This window comes from Papio anubis, chromosome 14 (genome assembly GCF_008728515.1).
Source record: "Papio anubis isolate 15944 chromosome 14, Panubis1.0, whole genome shotgun sequence".
NCBI lineage: Eukaryota > Metazoa > Chordata > Mammalia > Primates > Cercopithecidae > Papio > Papio anubis.
The window spans coordinates 27,604,056-27,629,749 of NC_044989.1; the positions used below are offsets into that span (position 1 = coordinate 27,604,056).

The 25,694-nt window shown below is 41.3% G+C and overlaps 1 protein-coding gene across 9 annotated transcripts in view; it reads right to left on the reverse strand.

Moving 5' to 3' along the window:
- RBKS (ribokinase) overlaps positions 1 to 25,694 on the reverse strand; it is a 115,169-nt gene that overhangs the window by 40,234 nt on the left and 49,241 nt on the right. For 8 of the 9 annotated variants that reach the window (XM_031655516.1, XM_009183909.4, XM_031655520.1 and 5 more), the window contains 2 exons: positions 15,177 to 15,268; positions 9,999 to 10,187 (listed from right to left, as the gene is read on the reverse strand). In XM_031655516.1, the coding sequence (XP_031511376.1) occupies positions 9,999 to 10,187; positions 15,177 to 15,268 (281 nt within the window). Of the gene's footprint in view, positions 1 to 9,064; positions 9,396 to 9,998; positions 10,188 to 15,176; positions 15,269 to 25,694 lie in introns of those variants that run through there. The other variant, XM_031655518.1, reaches the window with a different exon arrangement.

The following is a 25,694-nucleotide window of genomic DNA, read 5'->3' on the forward strand; positions in this document are numbered from 1 at the left end:
ATCAGATCTCGTGAGAACTCACTCACTATCACAAGAATAGCATGGGAAAAAGTGCCCTCATAATCCAATCACCTCCCGCCAGGTCCCTCCCTCGACATCTGGGGATTACAATTCAAGATGAGATTTGGGTGGGGACACAGAGCCAAACCATATCACCATGTGGTCCTGCTCCTTACCATGGTAGGAAGAAGCTGGAGTTGCATCATGGTACATTGTACTAATATATAGAGCCAAGAGAATATTCATTCTGCTTAATGGTGGGTGATACAAGCTCCTGGTCTATGCTACCTGGTACCCAAATGATCCATAAAGTGGTAAAGTGAACAATAATATATACAGGGATGTACTAGTGAGAACTAACACATACTGAGTGCTTACATGTGCTAGACACTGTTCTCAGCGTATACATGGATTATTTCATTTAAATGAGGCTGCAGTGTACTGTACAAAGTAAGCAAGGCCTTTTCAAGATCTGGCCGCTTCTGAAGATCTACAGAAAAGAAGCCTGTATCATGAGAAGTGACAAGGAAAGTCAGTGCTGGAATGTCAAATAAGAGAGAGTGAAGGCTAGGCAGACTGTCACCAAATCAAAAGACAGGGTGGTGAGTGAGGTAGCAAGTCCATGGGTGTCGGAGACAGACAGATAGGCAGATCGACCAACTTAAAATCAATCCTGGCTCTGCCAACTTACCAGCTGTAGGCCCTTGGGCAGGTCAAGTAACCTTTGAGAACCACAGTTGCCTCCTCCCTCAAATAGTCAAAAACTCATCCTGCAGGTTGTTCTGAGGATGTGAAGTAATGCATAGAGTCCAGCATGATGCCTGGCACAGAGTGGTGCCCAGCTTTTATTGTTAGTCTAAAGAATCCTCATGTCCCCAAAGAATCTAATTTCAGAGGCTAATGAACCAAGGAATTTCAGAGGTCAGAGGTGCCTCAGAGATCAGCCACACCAGATACATCATGCTTGGATGAACAACCTGAGCCCCTAACATAAGAAATCATTTGCCCAAAGCAGCACTGCTAGTTAATGGCTAAATCAGGGTTAGAACTCAGGCCATCATCTGCTCTTAGCCACTGGGACTGATGACTAGAGTTAAACCATATGCAAAAACCCTTGAGATATTTCACCAAAATGATGATTTACGCCAGTCCTCTTAGTTTGCTTTGGATTATTTTCTCTTTACAGAACAGCCAATTTTCTAGCATTCACTTCAGGTCACTTCTGAAGCACATTCACTTGACTCCGTGTATGTATTAGGCTCCTAGGGCTGCTATAACAAAATTACATGGACTGAACAGCCTAAACAATAGAAATTTATTTCTCACAGTTCTGGAGGCTGGGAAGTCCAAGATCAAGGTACTGGCAAAGTAGGTTTCATTCTGAGGCCTCTTTTCTTTTTTTTTTTTTTTTGAGACAGAGTCTCGCGCTGTGTCACCCAGGCTGGAGTGCAGTGGCGCGATCTCGGCTCACTGCAAGCTCCGCCTCCCAGGTTCACGCCATTCTCCTGCCTCAGCCTCCGAGTAGCTGGGACTACAGGCGCCCGCCACCACGCCCGGCTAGTTTTTTTTTTGTATTTTTAGTAGAGATGGGGTTTCACCATGTTAGCCAGGATGGTCTCGATCTCCTGACCTCGTGATCCACCCGCCTCGGCCTCCCAAAGTGCTGGGATTACAGGCTTGAGCCACCGCGCCCGGCCGAGGCCTCTTTTCTTGGCTTGTAGGTGGCCACCATCTTGCTGTGTGCTCACATGACTCTGTGTGCACACAGAGCAGAGAGAGAAAAAACAAAGGGAGAGAGCGAGAGAGCAAGCTCTCTGGTGTCTTTCCTTATAAGGATGCTAATCCCATCGAACCAGGACCCTACTCTTATGACCTCATTTAACCATTGCTTTCTTTCCCTATCTCCAAATACAGTCACATTGGGGGTTAGGGCTTCAACATATGAATTTTGGTGGGAACGCAATTCAGTCCACAGCACGGTGTTACATGTTCCTCCATCTCTCATGAGCCATTCCATTCACGACTGTTTCAAATGGGAGATGAAGTACGTGAACTACTAAATACCTAAACATGAGACATCACCTATTGGCTGGTCCCTTTTACAACTCCAGATAATCCATCAACTGAAGACCAAGCAACGTGGCAAAAGCCAGAGTTAAGATCACTCAAGCTATGATTAATTGTGAGACTGAGGGTTGAAGAGTTAAATGGAAATCTATAAGCAGATTCATTCATTCAGAAAACCTGAACATGAGGAAAATTTGTCTGAAGATCTGCTGTACATTTGAATGATGATCAGAAACAGTGATGCTTTGACATTTATTCTGGTATTTCCAAGAAGAACTGTATAAAATAACATGTTTTCTGAGGAATGATTTCTTTAAAAAGATTAAGAAAAAAACCTGTCAAAGTATATAATAAACTAACCAGACTGACGGAGCCTTAAGTGCCCTCAATAGGAAGGTAATGGAGATCTATCTTTTTGGCACCAGGAGTCTATCCATTCAGAGGTTATCCTACGTCAAGGAGCTCCTCGGCTCAGTTATATGAAGATTATGAATTGCTTGAGAGGTTCTTTGTGAGGATAATGCCCAGTACACCCTCAGAGAAATGGTATCACCGATCTTACTTGCTAGATATGGCTCCAAACAGCTTTTGGCCATGTCCCAAAGTCATATTTATTTCAAATTACAAAGTAATAAATGAAAAATACAGGCTTATGGAAAAACTCAAATAATTCAGTAGAGTATGGAGTAGACAGAAGTCCCCCTTTATAACACCTTCTCCCCAGCCTATACCCCTTCCCATGAATAATGATCATAACAGCTGGTGAGGTTCTTTCCAGATTTTAAAATATGCATTTACTTAGAGATAGCTAGAGAGTTACTTTCAAGTAAATGGCACTACATTATTATTAATATTTACCCTTTTTCTATTGATGATTAGGAAGATACACCTCAATTTTTGGTTATTGCAAACAAAGCTGAATTAAACATTCTTGTACAAATATTCGTGTATGTGAGCATTTTTGTAGGACAGACTCTTAGAAGGAGATTTACTATTTTCTGTCTTTCTTTTTTTTTTTTTTAATAGAGACAGGGTCTTGCTATGTTGCCCAGGCTGGTCTTGAACTCTGGGCCTCAAGTAATCCTCCTGCCTCGGCCTTCCAAAGTGCTTGGATTACAGGTGTGAGCCAGCATGCTTAGCCAAGATTTACTGTTTTCAAAGGGAAGGTATATTTTAAAGATTAGTACTGTCAGCTGGGTGTGGTGGTTCACGCCTGTAATCCCAGCACTTTGGGAGGCCGAGGTGGGTGGATCATCTGAGGTCAGGAGTTCAAGACCAGCCAGACCAACATGGTGAAACCTTGTGTCTATTAAATACAAAAAATTAGCCGGGAGTGGTGGCGCACGCCTATAATCCCAGCTACTTGGGAGGCTGAGGCAGGAGAATCGCTTGAACTGGGGAGGCAGAGGTTGCGGCAAGCTGAGATTGAGCCATTGCACTCCAGCCTGGTCAACCAGAGCAAAACTCCATCTCAAAAAGAAAAAAAAAAAAGATTAGTACTGTCAAACTGCCCCTCTGGAAACACTGTAGAAATTTACATTCCCACCATAATTACGTGACTGTATAATATTTGTTTTGTGATCTATTTGGACTGAAACATTCTCAAATTTTAATTTTGGCCAACCTTATGGGCAATAAAGAGGACCTCACTGTTATGTTAATGTATATATTCCTGACTTCTAATGAGGTTAAGCATTGTCTCATTTATTTTTTTCATATTTCTTCTTCAGTGACTTGCCTATTTATATTATTCTAGAGAAATACTTGATTTTTTTAGTTGTATTTACACTATTTTTTAGTTGTAATTTTTTGGTTGTAATATGTGCAATTACACATATTAATCCTATAATATTGCAAATGTTCAAATTGTCTGTAAGTAGATATTCAAAAGTATATGACTATGCAGAGAAAAAAATCTGGAAGGATTTACACCCAAAGGTTAACGATTACTTTTAAGTGGAAGGATCATGGATACTTGACTTTCTTCTTTATACCTTTCTGTGTTGCTGCTCTCCTTCCCCCCTTGAACATTAAAATATGTATTAATTTCACAAGTAGAAAAAGTGATTAGTGGAATAAAGGGGATAATGAAGGCTCTCAAGGCAATTCTGACAGACGATTTCCAAAGGCACTTTGAGTAGTAGCTGTATCAGTAGAGTAAGTCTCTTAAAGTCAAGGTTTGAAGGAAACAGTTCTTGGATAAAACATTTGACAGAGCAGTTCAAAATTAGCCTTATTACTTTACAGTTACCTCTTCAGCAGCTAAGATTTGACCATTTTTTTAAACCATATTATTTTACTCACCCAGCCCTTTCTCAAGTATTGCCAATCAACAGTAAGGGACACCAAAACATCTTGGCTATAACAGAAGCTTCTGGACAGAAATGTGCAAAGCCTCTATTCAAGGACAAAATGGCTTCTGAGCCACAAATCCCCTCAGAAACTCAACTAATTACCACATGCAAAGAAAGTATATGTTGATCAGAGAGAAGGAGATGAGGAGAAGAAGAATAGTCTGCTGGGGAAACACAGTTCAAGGAGAGTCACGGAGACTAGTACTGGCAGTGCTCATGCAGGAACTGCTGAGTATTCAGTCCTCCCAGCAGGACTATGGCTAAGCAAGGAACAGGGCCTCAGGTTGCCTGCTTTGAGAAACACCTCTTGAGATCACCTCAATTCATTAGTTCTAAGTACATTTTGTAATATTAGTTTGACTTTCCACTGGTGGAAGTGACAACGGTGGGGAGAGGAGAATGTAGGGCGGAGGAAAGGTCACACCAAGTCGGGAGTAATGGCCCCTCAGATGCTAGGTTTTCAAAGATTGAACTGTCAGACTGGATGGGGCCTAAGAGGTTGATCCATTAACCCTATCCTTGAGACAGCTGGGACGGCTGTGGGCCAGAACCCAGGAGGAGAGGAATACAAGAGGTCACCTGGGAAACCTGTGAGTAACCAGCCAGCCCCAGCAATCACCTCATCCTAAGAAAGTGCTTCTGTGCAAACTTTAACAGAAATTATCTCTACTTCTTACTGGTGCAATCCTAATTTAGAGTTAACTCTCAAGCCCTGAGTAGTTATGGGACACCCATGCAGCTGGCTGCCACTGCCTAGTGCCTCATCAGCAACTCTGAACACTACAGGACTCAAATGTGAAGGATAGAAAGGAGAATAAAGAACAGGAAAGATATATTTCCTGTGCCCCTGGCTTGTGTTTGTTCTCAGTTTACTTACATACCCATGCATTATTACAGAGTGAGTGATTCTTGAGAAGACAGATTTAGCCTATGGACTAAATTCTTGAGAGTGTTATTGTAGATTCCAGGACTTAACCATTTACATAAAGAAAAGCAATTTATATGTCAAGAATTTCAGTGCTTATAAGTCAGGGATAACTAATGTTATAATATATCACAGTAGCACAATCCTAAAATATACTATGCTTAGGTGTGTGTCTCTGACTATGGAGTGCTTAGTGCAATCCTAAACGCAAGCAGGCAAACCCCTTAACATTCAGGGTGGAAGAACAGCGGGCGGACATGCACGCTCTGTCATTTGGAGGCTGAGATTCAGATAACATGTAGAAATGGGAGAAAAGACACATCTGTCACGTCTTCCAAACTGAGCTGAGGACATCTGCAGCTACTGCCACCATCTCACTCTAGTACAACGGGAAAAACAGATGTAAAAATAGAAGTGATATATTCAACTATTAACAGTGAGGCAAAACTGAATATAGCAGTCTGCAGAAGCACTGACGTAGAACGGGAAATGGCTTCTTCTAGGGCAGGCTGTCTGCCTTGAGTGGACAACACGCCAACAAACTAAAGATGTTTCCACTATCCATGTCACCCCTGACTTTTTAATAAGGGATTAGGAGGAAGAGAAAAGCGAGAAGGTTACATACCGACTGAGAGCAAGTAATACCCTCCTCACAGAAAAGTGAAAGAGCTCATTTGTTCAGAAGAAAATGCCTCCCTGGGAGCTTCTCACTCACCACGTGAATTATCTTCTCTTTATCAGATTTACGAAGAGGCTGCACAGCTGTGTGCAGAACAGGTAAGAATTTTAATAATGAAAGTGCTGGATGAGAGGACGAAGATAGCATAAAAAAGATGAGGAAGATTCTAGACCCAGAAAATCACTACCCTGGTTCCTGTCAGTGTCACTGCTGCTCCACCTGGGGGATGCCGAGAGTCCACTCACGTATATTCAGTAGGGCAATTCAGTGGAGAGTCTTTATCACGAATATCCATTCATGAGTGAATTGCTTAGGTGGAGCTTTTTTGTTGTTGTTTGAAATATAATTCATGCATCATAAAATTCACTCTTTAAAAGGGTATGCTTTAGTGTTCTTTAGTATTATCCACAAGCTTGTCCAACTATTACCACTGATGCCAGAACATTTTCATCACCCCAAAGAGGAACTCCATACTCATCAGTGGTCACTCTCCATCCCCTCCCAGCAACCATAAATTGACTTCCTGTCTCTATGGATTTATAATACCTATTCTGGATATTTCATAGAAATAAAATCATAATATGTGACCTCTTATGCCTGGCTTCTTTTACTTAGTAGTATGTTTTCAAGGTGCATCCATGTCATAGCATGAATCAGTACTTCATTCCTTTTAAAAAATAATTATTTAATAATTTACCTATTTTAACATAAATAACTCAGGGCATTTAGTATCCTCACAATGTCGTATAATCACCAACCTCTTATCTAGTTTCAAACCATTTCCATTACTCTAAAGTAAAACTCCTTACCCATTAGGCAGTTTCTCCCCATTCCTCCTCCCCTTAGTCCCTGGCAACCACCCATCTATGCTCTGTATCTATGGATTGATCTATTCTGAATATTTCATTTAAATGGAATCACATAATATATAATCCTTTGTATCTAGCTTCTTTCACTTAGCATAATGCTTTGGAGCTTCATCCATGTTGTTGTATGTATCAGTATTCTTTTTAATGGCTGAATAATTTTCCATTGTATGGATATACCACAATTTGTTTATCCATCATCTGCTGATAAATATTGGGTTCTTTCCAATTTTTGGCTATTATGAATAATGCTGCTATGAACATTCACATACAAGTTTTTGTGGACTCATGTAAGGTTTAAGTATAAATGCCCAATCTCTCTCCATTCCCATTTTCATGAGGCAAATACTTTAAATTCTTTTAGTGGTTTCTTCTGGTAATTATCTGATGTTTCTGGCAATAAACTTATACTGCTTTTAGAAAACCAGCTTTAGGGTTGCACACGGTGGCTCACTGCCTATAATCCCAGCACTCTAGGAGGCTGAGGTGGGCGGACTGCTTGAGCCCAGAAGTTTGAGACCATTTTGGGCAATGTGGTGAAACCCTGTCTCTACTAAAAATATACAAATTAGCCAGGCACAGTAGCGTGTACCTGTAGTCCCAGACACTTAGGAGACTGAGGTAGGATGATCACCTGAGCCTGGGAGGCAAAGGTTGCAGTGAGCCAAGATAGAGCCACTGCACTCCAGTCTAGGCAACAGAGTGAGAACCTGTCTCAAAAAAAAAAAAAAAGTCAATTTTAGATATTATCTCTTAAGTTCCAATTATGGAAGATGAGCGTTTAGTTTTATGTCCCCCCATGTGCAAATGCACACTCACTTTATCCTCCCATCTTTAATCTCCATTTTTGGTTAGATCTAGAATTGGCATTTACATTGTTATGACTATGCATTTATAGCATTTATAGCCACGTCATATACAAAGATTATATTCACTTCATCATACTTTTTCCCCTTAGGTTCTAGATGACCTAGAAGGGAAAATTTGCTTTACTTAAACATTTTCCTCAGTTTCCTATGTACTAATTAATAGTTCATCTTCAAATTCTGCAAGAAAATGAAAAATCTCTAGATATATTAAAACACACTAGACATTCTACTGTTTTCTTGTCAGCATCCACTTCCCTATCTTCTGATAAGAGTGATTTGAATCTGAAACCAGGGACAGGGACATGACATGAGGCACAGTGTGGGCAGGGAGCTCACAGCCCACTATGAGGAGGGCAGAGCTGACAGGGAGGGAGCCAGCGAGCAAGTGACCTGACTTGCCTGGATGACACCGTTCAACCTCTGCATTCTGCCATATCTTTACACTTTGCAATTATATGCAACAAATAAATCCTTTTTCCTGCATAAGCCTGAGCTGTGCTTCTGGTGCTTACAATCCAAAGGGGTAGTAACTAACATGGACACCGAGAATAGGGGCTGAGCCACTTCTGTGCATCTATGTAGGTCTTTGAGGAACTCTCATTTCACTTTTAGCAGGAGATATGCATAGAGTCTTTTCACTTTAGGTCAGGACTTAAAGTAGTGTTAGTCTAATGGAGGATCGATTTCAGAACTAAGGATCCCCTCAAATACAGGTTCTTGTCCTTGACAAACAGAAAATAAACTAATAGTTTCAGAAATGACTAAATATGAAGACAATAGCAACACCAAGCACATTTTATCAAATACCTGGTAAAGCACATTTTGAAAGGCAACCAGGATGTTAATTTCATGTCACATAACCATTTCTTGCACTTGAATATTTTTCAAAGTATATTCACATCCAAAACTTCATCAGATCCCCTCAGCCTTCTTTTTTCATAATGACCCACATTTTGAAGTCACTTTTAAGCATAAAAACAAACCAAAATATATTTTATGAATAATTATCTATCAGTTTCTTCTAAATAAAAGCCCTAAAATGTTTATTCTTCCTCAAGTCTAGTTTACTTACTTTTCTAGTCCGCGCTCCTGAATTCTGTTTTTTTTTTTTTTGAGACGGAGTCTTGCTCTGTCACCAGGCTAGAGTGCAGCGGTGCAATCTCGGCTCACTGCAACCTCCGCTTCCTGGGTTCAAGTGATTCTCCTGCCTCAGCTTCCCAAGTAGCTGGGACTACAGGTGTGCACCACCATGCCCAGCTAAGTTTTGTATTTTTAGTAAAGACGGGGTTTCACCATGTTGGCCAGGATGTTCTCAATCTCCTGACCTCGTGATCTGCCCACCTCAGCCTCCCAAAGTGCTGGGATTACAGGCATGAAGTGGCGCCCGGCAAGCTCTTCTGAATTCTAACAATAAACAAACAATTTATGTTTCCCTAGCTTTAGGGGAACCATGAGTCTTTTTTCTAACTTGTTTCCTTTTTATTCCTACTCTGTAGCCATGGCTTGTTCACCTAGCACACTGGTCCTTAGCACAGTACCTTACACAAAACATGTCTGTGTGGAGTCCATATGCCTAGTTTCGAATCTCCAGCTCTGTTACCTACCAGCAATGTGATCCTGTATAAGTTTCTTCATCTGCAAAATGGAAACAATACCTGTCCCACAGAATTGTTTAAAGATTAAATGAGATGTATGCAAAAGAGATGCGGCAAGCATGCAGTAAATGTTAGCTGCTAGAATTTGTTGGTTAAAAGAATGATCTCTGCTTAACCAGTGCTCCTTGCTGTTCATTTCACATGAGAAGCTTGTAAGACACAGCTACTTGTTCACTGTCTAGAATCTAAGCCCTACAAGGGCAGAGACTTTGCCTTATTTATTGCTATATCCCCAGCAACTATCATATATCTGGGACATAATAGGTATTCCACAAATCCCTATTTGTTGAATGAATGACTGGATAAATGAATGAATATAGGTAATACAGGTATAATTTTACTGCTATTCTGACTTTATGGATGAGGAAACAACATCTCAGAGAGGTCAAGTTGCTTGCATGAAGTCCCACAGAGAGTTAGAGAGGGATTAAAACACAGTTCCCCTGCCTGGTTGTTCTTCTCTTTCACCATATCACTTACTAGGCCTTTATTTCATTATCCAAAAATTCAGGTGCGGCATCTAATTAGCTACTAAGTCACAATTTTCAAGGGCTAAACATGATTCTTAAATTTTAAAACTTACCGTGGTATCCACAGCCTTGACTTTCTCTGTGGGAATGTGCTTTGGTTCAGGTTCTGTCTGCGACAGCACCACACATCCCTCAGCCCCTAAGGTAATGATTACCACCTGGCAGCCCCTTCTCAAGAGCACTAATGCAGCCTCCCCAGCATCTGCAGCGCTGTTCACTGTGAGGCCAGTTAAAATCTCAGCCTGGAACACACAAAAGTCAACAGAAACAGTGGTGAAAATAAGTAACCCGGATCCACTTCCAGATTTGTTTTTCTAGAAAATGTCTCCCTTCTTTTTTGTAATAACCAATGCAATGGGAACCTTGATGGATACTGGTACAGGAAAATAAAGCAGTAACAGTGATGACAAAAACAACCTATAAAAGACATTTCAAGCAATAACAGTGATGACAAAAACAATCTATAAAAGACATTCTTGGGACGACTGGGGAAATTTGAATGTGGCTTGGATATTAAATGATAGTATGGAATTACTGACAATCTTCTTAGGTGTGATAATGGTACTGTGGTTCCTCTTAGGAGATGTATGCCAAAGTATTTGGGGTGAGGTATCATGTTGTCTGCAACTTATTCTCAACAATAAAATACTTTTTTTTCACTTACGTTTCAACAAAAACAAAACTAAGTACACACAGGGAAGAGGAAAAGCAAATATAGCAAAATGTTAACAAATGTTTAGGTGAAAGGTAGTTGTTCATTCAGCTTTTCTGCACATATAATAATTTTAACAAAGAGTTAGGGGCAACAAAGGGAATTCTATCAAAAAAAAAAAAAAAAAAAAAAAGGAGGGTTGGAGGAGAGGCAGGAAAGGAGAAAGGAAAGGGCCACTGCCAATGATTTTGGTATAAATTGCACCTGTAAGTTTGGCACCTAAGGACATAATTCTTCCAAGCCTCTCCTGGGCCATAACCCCTCTTCTCAAATTTCCAGTTTTTGCTTTCCATGTTTGCAGACTACTCGTTTCTTTTGTTTTTGCCAGAGAAGATGGAAGCAGATTAGGAGAGGTACTGACAGGTAGCAGAAAAAGCAATGCCCTGGCATTCAGGAGACCTCTCCTACTCACTCAGTCTGTGACCTTCCCCACATCAATTACGATCTGTAAAATGAGGGAGCTCAACAAGATCCATATTTTTCTCCCAATTTCTCTTTCAATGTACTAATTTTTTATTCCATTCTAATGCTTATTTTTCTACCGAGTGATTTAAAAACATTTCCATGACCATTTAGGTTTTCACGACTTCTAATTGGTTGTTTTTCATATTCGCATGTTGTTGCTTCAATTCTGTGTTTCTTTCACAAAATTTTTTCTTCTTTCATAATGAATGTTAATCTTAATTACACTATTTTAAAGTATTTTTTGCCTTGTTTATTTATTTAGAGACAGTATCTTGCTCTATTACTCCAGCTGGAGTGCTGTGGCATGATCACAGCTCACTCCAGCCTCAAACTCTTGAGCTCAAGCAATCCTTTTGCCTCAGCCTCCCACATACTGGGACTCTAGGCATGCCCCACCACACACAGCTCATCTTTTATTTTTGTAGAGACAGGATGAGGTCTCATTATGTTCCCCAGGCTGGTCTCAAACTCCTGGGTTCATGTGATTCAACTGCCTTGGCCTCCCAAAGCACTGGGATTACAGGTATGAGCCATGGCGCCTGGCTGAGTTTTATTATATGAATTTCATCTTGGGCAAATTCATCTGTAGGTTGTTGATTGTGCTGCGTGAACTTCATAGCATTATGTTTTTCATTTGCAGGCTCACTTTGTTCACTGTGAGTTGGAAAGCTGTCACACCTCAGCTCCTACCTGGTTGATGCCTCCTTTTCAGTGTTTTTTTTTTTGGTTTTGTTTTGTTTTTGTTTTGAGACAAGAGTCTTGCTCTGTCATCCAGGCTGAAGTGCAGTGGGGAGATCTCAGCTCACTACAACCTCTGCCTCCCGGGTTCACGCGATTCTCCTGCTTCAGCCTCCTGAGTAGCTGGGACTATAGGCGCATGCCATCACACCCGGCTAATTTTTGTACTTTTAGTAGAGATGAGGTTTCACCACGTTGGTCAGGATGGTCTCGATCTCCTGACCTCGTGACCCACCCGCCTCAGCCTCCCAAAGTGCTGGGATTACAGGCGTGAGCCACCGTGCCTGGCCCTCAGTGGTTTTATAGTAGCTTCCGCCAGGCACACAAGAGTCTCTAAACCAGAACCAGGTATTATATTGGCAATAGGGAGTTCTTGCTCTGCTGTTTCTGGAGCTACTGCCAGTCCAGTCACTAAGTCAGTGGTTGGCTTGGTTTACTTCTTGGTCAGAGGCTGTGTCTCTGTCCTGCTAGCTCCTCAGGTTGGGAGCCTTAAATATGCTTCAGGCAGCAGGGGTAGCAGGTTCCTCCACCTTTTACTGTTAGCGGGGAGCCACAGTCTAGCATGTATGGTTTCCATCCGTGGGCTCGGCTCCAGCCACCTATAAGTGGCACACTTTTAGTGCCCATGACTCACAGTGGGTGAACTTCCTGCCACCTCTGCCTGTTTCTGGGGTTGGTGTACAGCCAGCATATCAAGGGCTGAATGCTCTGTGAGGCTGTTCCATTTCTGATCTGTGGACTTATTTATCTTGTTTTAGAGCTTGTGAGTATCTTTTCATTGTCTCCATTAATATTTACATATCAATGGTTTGTGTTTGGAGCAGAGTATCATAAGCATGAATTTACATTATTGCTGTGATTAGAGTTCATCAATAAGAACATTACACTTTTTTTGTTTTGAGACAGAGTCTCTCTGTAGCCCAGACTAAAGTGGAGTGGCGCGATCTTGGCTCTTGCAATCTTCGCCTCCTAGGTTGTGGTTCAAGCAATTCTCCTGCCTCAGCCTCCTCAGTAACTGGGATTACAGGCATGTGCCACCATGCCCAGCTAATTTTTGTATTTTTAGTAGAGACGGGGTTTCACCATGTTGGCCAGGCTGGTCTTGAGCTCTTGACCTCATGATCTGCCCACCTCGGCCTCCCAAAGTGCTGGGATTACAGGCGTGAGCTACTGCGCCTGGCCCCAGAACATTAAGCTTTTAATGTTTTTCTTTCTTCTATTAAGTTTCTGAGACCAATTTCCTTAAACACCAGAGTTCTTTCATTTATTTATTTCATAAGCATTTACTAAGTGCCAGCTATGTGCAGGTACAGTGTAGCAGATGTTATTTTCCAAAGATAACTGTATTAACCTATATCATATCACAAATCCTGGTTTTACACTGTGCCAATGACAATCTTCTAGTAAGGGGTGGGGTACTAGGGTGGACCTTCCTGCTTAAATCAATAGAATGAGTCAGAAGTGATGCCGTGTTACTTCCGAAGCTAACTCACAAAAGCCAATATGGCTTCTGTCAGGTGTCTCCTTCTCTCGGGAAGCTGGATCTTGAAACCCAGCTACCATATTACGAGGAAGCCCAAGTCACACATAGAGGCCATGTTTACGTGTTCCGGCCAACAACCTCATTATGCCCCCAGCCGAAAGCCAGCATCAACTGTCAAGCATGTGAGTGAAGAAAACTTCCAGCTTTCAGACTTTGTGTCTTCCAACTGAAGCCTGGGGCATTGTGCAGGAGAGTCAAATCATGCTATCCCCTGTGTGAAGTCCTGACACACAAAAACTGGGAGTGACAATAAATAATTATTGCTGTTGTAAGCCAGTACATTTTGGAAGTAGTTTATTATGCAGCAACAGATAACTATATACACAGGGATAGCCATCAGGGATACAACAGTGAATAAGACAGATGTCTCTGACCTCATAGAACTTGTAATTGAATGGAGAAGACAGAATAAATGAATAAGTAATTTGAGGTGTGATGAGCATTTGAGTAATAAATAGAGTGCTCTTCAAGTATCTAGCAGGAAAATTTAGGCCAGTTTGGCAGTTGAGGGTACTCTAACCTCTTATTGTGAAATGGTCACTATTTCCCACAATTCCTTTTTCCTAGCATGGTGGTTGCTCAAAAATATTGCATAACCTATTGTGGTTTGTTAAAATTAGTTTCCTTGTAGCAGTCTTCTTTCTTGTTTCCTCTATGTTTTGAGAGATGAAATTATCAAGAAAGCAGGTCAAGAAATCCTAAAAGCCTTCATTCAGCCTTTAAACCAAATGGAAAATTAGGCTGGGTGCAGTGGCTCATGCTTGTAATCCCAGTACTTTGGGAGGCTGAGGCAGGAGGAATGATTTAGCCCAGGAATTTGAGATTAGTCTAGGCAACATGGCGAAATCATGTCTCTACACAAAATTAAAAAATTAGCCAAGCATGATGGTCCCAGCAACTTGGGAGGTTGAGGCGGGTGGACTGCTTAAACCTGGGAGGTAGAGGCTGCAGTGAGCCATGATGACACCACCGCATTCCAACCTGGGTGACACAGTGAGTTCCTGTCTCAAAAACAAAAAGTGGAAATTTAACTATTATGGTTCATTAATTTCTTTCTCTCCATGTTGCATTCACCAGTGTGTACACCTGCATCCCACTGACAGGCAAGAGCTCTGTTCTAATGCTGTCTGGAGTATAAAAAAGGAGAAATATTGAAATTTTCTTCCTAACAATATTTAAGAAAGGGTGGTACAATATCCTTTCTTACTGTACCAGTTGATAGATAGTCTGTTCAGATGATACATCATGACACAGGGTCTTTGCTACTGGATGTAGCAGATCCTCCAGGAGTTGTACACTAATTAGGGTTGCCAGATAAAATACAGGAAGCTCAGTTAAATTTGAATTTAAGATAAATGACAGGTAATTTTACAGTATAAACTTGTTAGGTATGTTATTTATTATCCATCTGAAATTCAAATTTAACTGGACATCCTGCATTTTTACTTGCTAAACCTGGCAACTTTAATATAGTCCTCAGAATATGAAATAATTAGAAAACAAAACACCAGTAGTGTGAGGGCAAGGAACGGACTAAAATTAACTGAGGTTTGATAAGTGCCAGAATATGGAAGTGACTCAGAGAATCCTTTTTTTCCCCCTAGGATTTACTAATTTCCTTTTCTCCACACCCCAGTAAACTGAAAAAATCCGTTTTCACCATGCCTGAGAATTCACGTCATCAAATTGATGTGGTTAGTTCCGCCCCTTTGCTTTATCCACTTGCATGAAGTTTTGGTTTCTCACAGAACAAGCAAAGCAATTCACCCTTACCTCACTTTCATTGCAGCAGAACACATCTGAGAGGGTGTAGAACCGGGGATCCAGGTCAGCAATGGCAGGGGCTGGATTGAACAATGTTTTCACTACAAAGGAATGGAAAAGGGGGTGATTATTAGTTTTCATTTTTAACATGGTGCATTTACAGACATTCAGTAGGGAAAATCCCTGAGTTCATTTTTGTCTTCATCTGGTTAAATATCCACTTAGTTACGGATGTAGAGAAAAGTCTGAAATCTCAGTTTCCACGACAGCTGGGTACCAATTCCCTACTTCCATTTTCTCTACTTTGCACTTTACAACATTTCAGCTTCCAGGGAAAACAGCAATATTACAGTCAATGTGATTGTAGAGTTAAGGCAAAGGCAACAAGAACATTAGAGAAAAGTAAAAATGCTGTGGCATGAAAGTACATGTGTGAATGTGAACAGGCTGGTGGACATTTTTGTGGGTTACTTTAAGGGCTTGGTTTCAAGGCTAGTTCATAAATCCATTTTCCAGGGAAGAAAAGGAGATGATAGGAAATAAACAACGAAAGGTTCAGAACTTTCCTGGTGGGAACAGTAAGCAGGAAGCTCATGTGCATATGCATATTTTATACACCTATGTATGTCTCCCAAATATATCACAATTACTCCTGCAAACATATGCACTTACACAAAAGCTGACATTCTTGGCTTCTGTGAGCAATCTGGGAATATAAAAAAAAAGATTGAGAAAGGAGGAGGAATTCAATCAGAGGCTGGTGCTAGCTCAGACTGAGAGGCTACAAGAGAAGGATAGATGGGAATAGCAGACACAGGGAAATGAGAATATCATGGTCATTTTTCAGAGGGAGGAAAATGAGGCTCAGAAAGATGAGGTCATACATCTCAGGTTATACACTGGGACACAGTGAAGATGGACCCCTACTCAGGGTCCTCTGGCTTTAAGTTCAGAGTTTGGTCCACTCTAAAAAAAGCAGTCTCTCTAGGCCAGGACTCTGTCCACACCTACACATGCCTCAGTGACAATTCACAATATTTTAAAACACCCTTTGGTTTGGGACTTTGTAAATGTAGATATGTATATTTCAAGTCTTTAGAAATTACATTCATAGGAAGTTCCTTCTTTGTCAAAGCACTTATTCACTTGAGTACTCAACTAGATTGGTTAGTCTTCTTTTTCTCAACCCAGGTCCACTGACTTGCATGCTGTCTCATTTGACTATAGACCCATAGTGTAAAAATCTCTAGCTGCAGTTCTCAGAAACTTCAAGAACAGTGGTTTGCAAACTTGGTTGCATATCAGCATCACTAGGAGAGCTTGTGAAAATGCCTAATTTCTCGAACTGACCTCAAACCCACTGAATCAGAATCTCTGGGGGTAACATCAGGGAATCTGCATGTTTACAAGTTCTCCAGGCGGCTCTCACATAGCCAGCTTGGCACTAATCCATTCCACATTCTTGGGGACTAATCAGCATGTGGCTAATGAAAACTGTCTACTACTTCAGCCTGGTGAGGACATCTACTCTACTTCTGCACCTTCCTTGGTCTTACCTAACATTTTAAGCATTTTGATTCAGTCAGTGGGTCTTGTCCAGTATAGGCTAACACTATTCCCACATTTTTGTTACTTTAGAATCCAGAATGTCCACCCACAGAAATTCTATGGTATATTTTTGGCTGCTCAGATTTTTGTATAGAGTTATTGTGCAGCTTAAATTAGAAAACGGATGTAAAAGCCTAGTGTAAACTCTAATCTGCTGTACAAATGTAAAGGATTATTACTGTTATTATATTGTCCTTTACAGATAGCCCAACACCCTCGCCTGTCCACCCATCTCTTCTGCCTTCTGCTGGAGTTTGTAGCCTGGCAACAGTCTCTCTCATTGGTTCTCTCACTTCTGAGAGGTCTTAGAGATGTCAATTACACATAAAGACTCTCATTGTCCCATATTCTAACACATCACTTAAACTTTTTAGGTTTTCAGAACAATATACTGTTCCCAATTTTCCTCAAGCATTAAGTGGAAACAACTGCTCGCCTAGCACATTCATCAGCATTTGAGCACAGATTAGAGTAAGCTACAAGTGTGGAACAACATGGTAGAGCCATTCTTAAAGGATCATTTTTTTCCCTCAAAAGATGCCTGGTCCTGCAATTCCTTTTCTAAACCCATCCTATAGAAATCCATAAGCATACAAAGATGATATACAATGTTGTTTATATAGCCCTGTTTGCAATAGAAAACACAAAAAGAAACCAACGCATTTATTAAAGGGGATTAGTTTAAAAAATTATGACATAGGCCGGGCTCGGTAGCTCACGCCTGTAATCCCAGCAATTTGGGAAGCTGAGGCGGGTGGATCACCTGAGGTCAGGAGTTTGAGACCAGCCTGACCAACAGGGTGAAACTCTGTCTTCACTAAAAGTACAAAAATTAGCCGGGCATGGTGGTGCGTGACTGTAATCCCAGCTACTCTAGAGGCTGGGGCAGGAGAATCACTTGAACCCGGGAGGTGGAGGCTGCAGCGAGCCGAGATCGCGTCATTGCACTCCAGCCCGGGCAACAAGAGCGAAACTCTGTCTCAAAAAAAAAAAAAAAAAAAAAAAGAATTATGACACATGCCTGATGTAAATCACTACAGTTGTTAAAAAGAGTAAAGTAGATCTCTGTTTGTCAAAGAAAGACTTCTATAATTTATTTATAAGTGAACAAGGCAGTTTTGTACTACCCACCCCCAACTTTTTGAGATGGCTCTGTCACCCAGGCTGGAGTACAGTGGTGCAATCTTGGCTCACTGCAACCTCCACTTCCCAGACTCAAGTGATCCTCCCACCTTAGCCTCCCAAGAAGATGGGACTACTGTGCCCATCACCACGCCTGGGCAAGTTTTTTCTTTTTCTTTTTCTTTTTTTTCTTTTTGTGGTAGAGATGAGGTTTTGCCATGTTGCCTAGGCTGTTCTTGAATTCCTGGGCTCAAGTGATCCTCACACTTTGGCCTCCTAAAATGCTAAGATTACAGGTGTGAGCCACCATGCCCAGCCTACTCTCCCTTTTTAATAAGAACAAATAACAAACTCACATAACTATATGTGTATTTACACTTATACACTTACACAGAAGAAAAAAATGTTGGAGAGGTTTCTCACTAAACTAATGAGCCATTAGTTATAAAAAACTGATGGGACTAAATTTGACTACAGGTTAAGTGCTGTATGTAGCAAAGACAACACTCTTAAAACATACAGTATCTAGCCGGGCGCGGTGGCTCAAGCATGTAATCCCAGCACTTTGGGAGGCTGAGTTGGGCAGATCACAAGGTCAAGAGATCAAGGCCATCCTGGCCAACATGGTGAAACCCTGTCTCTACTAAAAATACAAAAATTAGCTGGGCGTGGTGGCACATGCCTGTAGTCCCAGCTACTCAGGAGGCTGAGGCAGGAGAATCGCTTGAACCTGGGAGGCAGAGGGTGCGGTGAGCTGAGATCACGCCACTGCACTCCAGCCTGGTGACAGAGTGAGACTCTGTCTCAAAAACAAAAACAAAAACAAAAACATAGTACCTTACATCAAAAAACAGGTATACTAAAAATGAAGTGTAACATCTGGGTTTTGCTTCAACATAATCCAAGGTGGCAGTGCAGGGTAGGGAGCCATGAGGCAGGATACAGATAAAACAAGATTGGCCATGTGCGACAAAAACAAGCAACAGAGAAAAGATTCCCTATTTAATAAATGATGCTGGAATACTGGCTAGCCATATGCAGAAGAAAGAAACTAGACCTTTATCTTTCACCATATATAAAAATTAACTCAAGATGGATTAAATATTTTAAATGTAAGACCTCAAACTATAAAAATCCTAGAAGAAAACTTAGAAAATACCCTTTTGACACCGATATTGGCAAAGAATTTTTGGCTAAGTCCCCCAAAGCAACTGTAACAAAAACAAAAATTGACAAGTGGGACTTAATTAAACTAAACAGCTTCTGCATATAGCAAAAGAAATGGTCAACAGAGTAAAGAGAAAACCTAGAGAATGGGAGAAAATATTTGCAAACTATGCATCTGACAAAGGTCTAATATGCAGAATCTATAAGGAATTACATAAATCGACAAGCAAAAAACAACTCCATTAAAAAATGGGCAAAAGGCCGGGCGCGGTGGCTCAAGCCTGTAATCCCAGCACTTTGGGAGGCCGAGACGGGCGGATCACGAGGTCAGGAGATTGAGACCATCCTGGCTAACCCGGTGAAACCCTGTCTCTACTAAAAAATACAAAAAGCTAGCCGGGCGAGGTGGCGGGCGCCTGTAGTCCCAGCTACTCGGGAGGCTGAGGCAGGGGAATGGCGTAAACCCGGGAGGTGGAGCTTGCAGTGAGCTGAGATCCGGCCACTGCACTCCAGCCTGGGCGACAGAGTGAGACTCCGTCTCCAAAATAAATAAATAAATAAATAAATAAATAAATAAAATGGGCAAAGGACATGAACAGACATTTCTCAAAAGAAGACATACGAGTGGGCCAACAAACATATGAAAAACTACTCATCATTTCACTCATCATCAGAGAAATGCAAATCAAACTATAATGAGATAGTTTGCTAAGAATGATGGATTCCAGCTGCATCCATGTCCCTACAAAGGACACAAACTCATCCTTTTTTATGGCTGCATAGTATTCCATGGTGTATATGTGCCACATTTTCTTAATCCAATCTGTCACTGATGGACATTTGGGTTGATTCCAAGTCTTTGCTATTGTGAATAGTGCTGCAATAAACATACGTGTGCATGTGTCTTTAGAGCAGCATAATTTATAATCCTTTGGGTATATACCCAGTAATGGGATGGCTGGGTCATATGGTACATCTAGTTCTAGATCCTTGAGGAATCGCCATACTGTTTTCCATAATGGTTGAACTAGTTTACAATCCCACCAACAGTGTAAAAGTGTTCCTATTTCTCCACATCCTCTCCAGCACCTGTTGTTTCCTGACTTTTTAATGATCGCCATTCTAACTGGTGTGAGATGGTATCTCATTGTGGTTTTGATTTGCATTTCTCTGATGGCCAGTGATGATGAGCATTTTTTCATGTGTTTGTTGGCTGTATGAATGTCTTCTTTTGAGAAATGTCTATTCATATCCTTTGCCCACTTTTTGATGGGGTTGTTTGTTTTTTTCTTGTAAATTTGTTTGAGTTCTTTGTAGGTTCTGGATATTAGCCCTTTGTCAGATGAGTAGATTGCAAAAATTTTCTCCCATTCTGTAGGTTGCCTGTTCACTCTGATGGTAGTTTCTTTTGCTGTGCAGAAGCTCTTTAGTTTAATGAGATCCCATTTGTCAATTTTGGCTTTTGCTGCCGTTGCTTTTGGTGTTTTAGACATGAAGTCTTTGCCCATGCCTATGTCCTGAATGGTACTACCTAGGTTTTCCTCTAGGATTTTTATGGTATTAGGTCTAACATTTAAGTCTCTAATCCATCTTGAATTAATTTTCGTATAAGGAGTAAGGAAAGGATCCAGTTTCAGCTTTCTACTTATGGCTAGCCAATTTTCCCAGCACCATTTATTAAATAGGGAATCCTTTCCCCATTTCTTGTTTCTCTCAGGTTTGTCAAAGATCAGATGGCTGTAGATGTGTGGTATTATTTCTGAGGACTCTGTTCTGTCTCATTATAATTTTTTTTTTTTTTTTTTTTTTTTAGCAAACTATCACAAGAACAGAAAACCAAACACCGCATGTTCTCACTCATAGGTGGGAACTGAACAACGAGATCACTTGGACTCGGGAAGGGGAACATCACACACCGGGGCCTATCATGGGGAGGGGGGAGGGGGGAGGGATTGCATTGGGAGTTATACCTGATGTAAATGACGAGTTGATGGGTGCAGCACACCAACAAGGCACAAGTATACATATGTAACAAACCTGCACGTTATGCACATGTACCCTACAACTTACAGTATAATAATAATAAATAAATTAAAAAATAAATAAATAAATAAATAAATAAATACTAAAAAAAAAAAAAAAAAAAAAAAAAAAAACTATAATGAGACACCATCTCCCACCAATCAAAACAGCTATTATTAAAAAGTCAAGGGCTGGCCATGGTGGCTCACACCTGTAATCCCAGCACTTTGGGAGGCCGAGGCGGGCGGACCATGAGGTCAGGAGATTGAGACCATTCTGGCTAACACAGTGAAACCTCGTCTCTACTAAAAATACAAAAATATTAGCCGGGCATGGTGGCAGGTGCCTGTAGTCCCAGCCACTCGGGAGGCTGAGGCAGGAGAATGGCGTGAATCCAGGAGATGGAGCTTGCAGTGAGCCGAGATCGCGCCACTGCACTCCAGCCTGGGTGATAGAGCAAGACTCCATCTCAAAAAAAAAAAAAAAAAGTCAAAACACAACAGATGCTGGTGAGGCTGCAGAGAGAAGGAAACACTTATACACTGTTGGCAGGAACGTAACTTAGTTCAGCCACGTAGAAAGCAGTTTGGAGATTGATTTTCAAAGAATTTAAAATAGAGCTACCATTTGATCCAGCAATCCTATGCCTGGGTACACACCCAAAGGAAAACAGATCATTATACCAAAAAGAAGCATGTACTTGTATGTTCATCACCATGCTAGTCACAATAGCAAAGACATGGAATCAACCTAGGTGCCCATCAATGGTAGACTGGATAAAGAAAATGTGGTACATATACACATGGAATACTATGTAGCCATAAAAAAGAATGAAATCATGTCCTTGGCAGCAACATGGATGGAGCTGGAGGTCATAATCCTAATCAAATTAAAACAGGAACAGAAAACCAAATACCACATGTATTCACTTATAAGTGGGAGCTAAATATTGAGTATGCATGGACAGAAAGATGGGAACAACAGACACTACGGAGTACTGGAGCAGGGAGGGGCACAGGTTGAAAAGCTACCTATTGGGTACTATGCTCCCTACCTGGGCGCAATATTCCTATGTAACAAATCCGTATATGAGGGCCCGGCACGGTGGCTCATGCCTGTAATCCCAGTACTTTGGGAAGTTAGGGCAGGTGGATCACCTGAGGTAAGGGGTTCAAGACCAACCTGGCCAACATGGTAAAGCCCCGTCTCTATTAAAAATACAAAAATTAGCTGGGTGTGGTGGTGCAGGCCTGTAATCCCGGCTACTCTGGAGGCTGAGGCATAAGAATCACTTGAATCTGGGAAGTGGAGGCTGCAGTGAGCCGAGATCATGCCACTGCACTCCAGCCTGGGTGGGCAGAGTAAGACTCTATCTCAAACAAACAAGAAAAACAAAATCAAAACAAAAACAAGTATGCACATGTACCCCACGGTGTCTAAAACAAAAGATTGAATTTAAAAGTAGAGAAAAAGACTGGCCACATGTTGGTAACTGTTGAAGCTAAATGATAGTATAGATAGGTTTACCATACTATTCTCTGTATGTCTATATATATTTGAAAATTTCTATAATAAAAACAAATTTTAAGGAAAAAATTACATTAAAATTTAAGTATCAATTGCTAGAATAAGGAATTCTATAATTTTACTGTAAATACTGTATAAAAATCAATCTTATTTGCCTGTACTTTACTGAGGGACAGCATTCTTCAATAGTAACTGGATACATAGGCTTAGAGTCTGACTAGTAACTAAATTTAGAGGAAAAGTGTAACTGCCATAAAGAAAGGATTCTTCTCGGCTTGTGCTACCACAAATAAGCATACTCTACCACGATGAAAGAAACATAAATTAGCAGATGCAGCTAATCAAAGAATGCAAATCTGTAATAGACAAGGTGGAAGCCATTATGTCATCCTGGGACCAGGCAGAGCTAGAGAACACAGAATGTACCATGGAGTAACTTGGAGTTGCAGAGGTGACTGGCAGCACCCAACAGTAATTATTATTAATTGTAGTGTCAGATGAACTAAACTCCTAGTTATCTTAACTGCATGTTAATGGATAGCACAATAATGTCAGTAAGGAACTGGTGAGGCCTGGAGGAGCAGATGTATAGGCTAAAAGGCAGGAAAACGAGGCAGAAACTCTTTATGATGTTGTCAAGGAGGGCAGGGGCTGGACAGTTAGGAAGGCCCTAATAATTAGCTCAGAGAAACCAGGGAAGAAAATCACCCTAAGTGAAGATACTGCGAGCATGTTGGGATACTCAAAGTACTGGCTTTGCTGTCCATTACTCCAGAGGCTCTTTTCTGTGACTTGAGCAGCAAGAACACTCAAAGCTTGGGCTATGTGCTGGACAATGTCACTGTGAAAGTCTGGATGACCAGACAAGAAGTTTTGCTTGCCAAAGGCAAAAGGACTAAGTGGCATTAAAAGATACTTTGTATCATACTGATAATTTAACTTTGGCAATTTTACAATCTCAATTATTTATAATTGTTCATGTACTGTTCCATTTGCTTGGAAATGGATATAAAGACCAGAACCAACATGCATAATTTCATCACAAGCAGCTGCAGCATTAGCTCTTTGGTGGGCCTACCTCATAGCATTGTGGCCTGGTGAGGATGGGGGCTATACAGGGCTACCGATTTTTGGTGTTGTAGCTGCTATGTCTTTAAAATCGATGCTTTCATTTTGATAGAGACAGAGAGTTTTGAGACAGTATATTCAAAGATGTAGGGATCTTTTCCTCTGGATTTTCATGACTGATATATTAGCATAATCTAGTTATACAATGTGCTTAATTCAAAATTCACTACTTGTAAGAGGTAAAGATAATGGAACTGTGATAACAAAACCCATAGACGATGATGATGATGATGACTTTATCATCTTTCTTGAAGATGGAATAATGCTGTTCAGCACATAGGCAGCTTCCTGGGGCAAAGGGTAGGGCGCTCAATGCTTAAGAGATCATTAAGCCCACTCTGCTCTGGGATCAGTCCAAAGTGACGTGAAAGAACCCTGAGAGCTGTCAGCCCAATTCTGGTTTCACAGAAGAAAGTGACGTCCACAGTGAGGAACTGACTTACTTGACTGAGATCCCCCATTTGCTGATTGATTATGAATTTAAAGCCATATTTCATGATTCCCAAACCAATGCTCTCCTTTCATTATACCAATCTTCTTCTTCTTCTTTTTTTTTTTTTGAGATGGACTCTTGCTCTGTCGCCCAGGCTGGAGTGCAGTGGCGCGATCTCGGCTCACTGCAAGTTCCTTCTCCCGGGTTCACACCATTCTCCCACCTCAGTCTCCTGAGTAGCTGGGACTACAGGCGCCCGCCACCATGCCCGGCTAATTTTTTTGTATTTTGAGTAGAGATAGGGTTTCACTGTGTTAGCCAGGATGGTCTCAATCTCCTGACCTCGTGATCTGCCCATCTTGGCCTCCCAAAGTGCTGGGATACTGCTCTTCTTGCATATGAGAATGATGATACATTACACACACACAAACACACATATACACATACACACACATACCCTCCTCATGGAATAGAATCTAAGCTGCATCTGGTTAGTATCTACCAAATAGGGACCAGCTGACTTGGCCAGAGAAAGCCATCTGACTGGAGGACTTCTGGACAGATGAGTGTGTGTGCTTGTGTGCGTGTGTGTGTGTGTGTGTGTGCGCGCGCGCACCCATGTATGTGTTCTGTTGGAGTCACAGTGCTGAAAACACTTTAGAGCCTTTTCTCTGTTTCTTGGGCAGAAAAACACATAAAGCTTAGGCCACGTGCTGGACAGTGTTAACATTTATGGACTTGACTTTTCTAGAGATACTCTTCATAAAGGCTCAGTTTGTTGGAATCAATGGGTTGTGGCAGTTTGAAGTGCGGTTTAAACTAGGAGACAGAACTTGGGTCTTAGAGTCTGAAATCATGGTTTCCATAACTTAAAGTGTGACACTGGTTGAACAAATGACTTAACTTCTCAGTCTCAGTCTTCTCACCGTTAATCTGAGAGAACACTACCTGCCATATCTTTGTCATAAGGTTTTTCTGAGGATAAAATGTGTAAGAAAGTACTTCGTAAGCTGTAAAGTACATATAAATGCATGATATTACTATTTCTGATATTATTATATAAGGAAGTTCATGCAGAATTAATAGCAAGGCATGCTGGCTCTTAGTAAAAGTGTGAAGTAGGCCAAGTGGTCTGTGACCCACTGTTACCTACCCACCTTCCTGCTGCCCTGGGTCCTCCAGCTCCCAAATGGAAGAGCTACACGGAAGGGGATGGAGGAAGCCTTTCTGGACCCAACCCAATGACAGCCCCAGGGTAGGCTGCCTGCCCATCCGGATTACTCTATTCTCACCTGTGAAAGGTTAGATCCTCAACTGTGGCTGCCGTACCTTTCTCTCCTTCACAAGCTGGGTAGGTAACAGGCAACTAGACTAGGACAGAGGAAACAGTGATCTCTGAGCAGCAAGGGATAGTAGGAAAAAAACAGAAGTACACGAGAATACGCTTTGATCTATACAAAGAAAGACAAGAGCAGGAGCAGGGTGGCACCCTGTATTCACATCACTCTGCTGAGATGGGC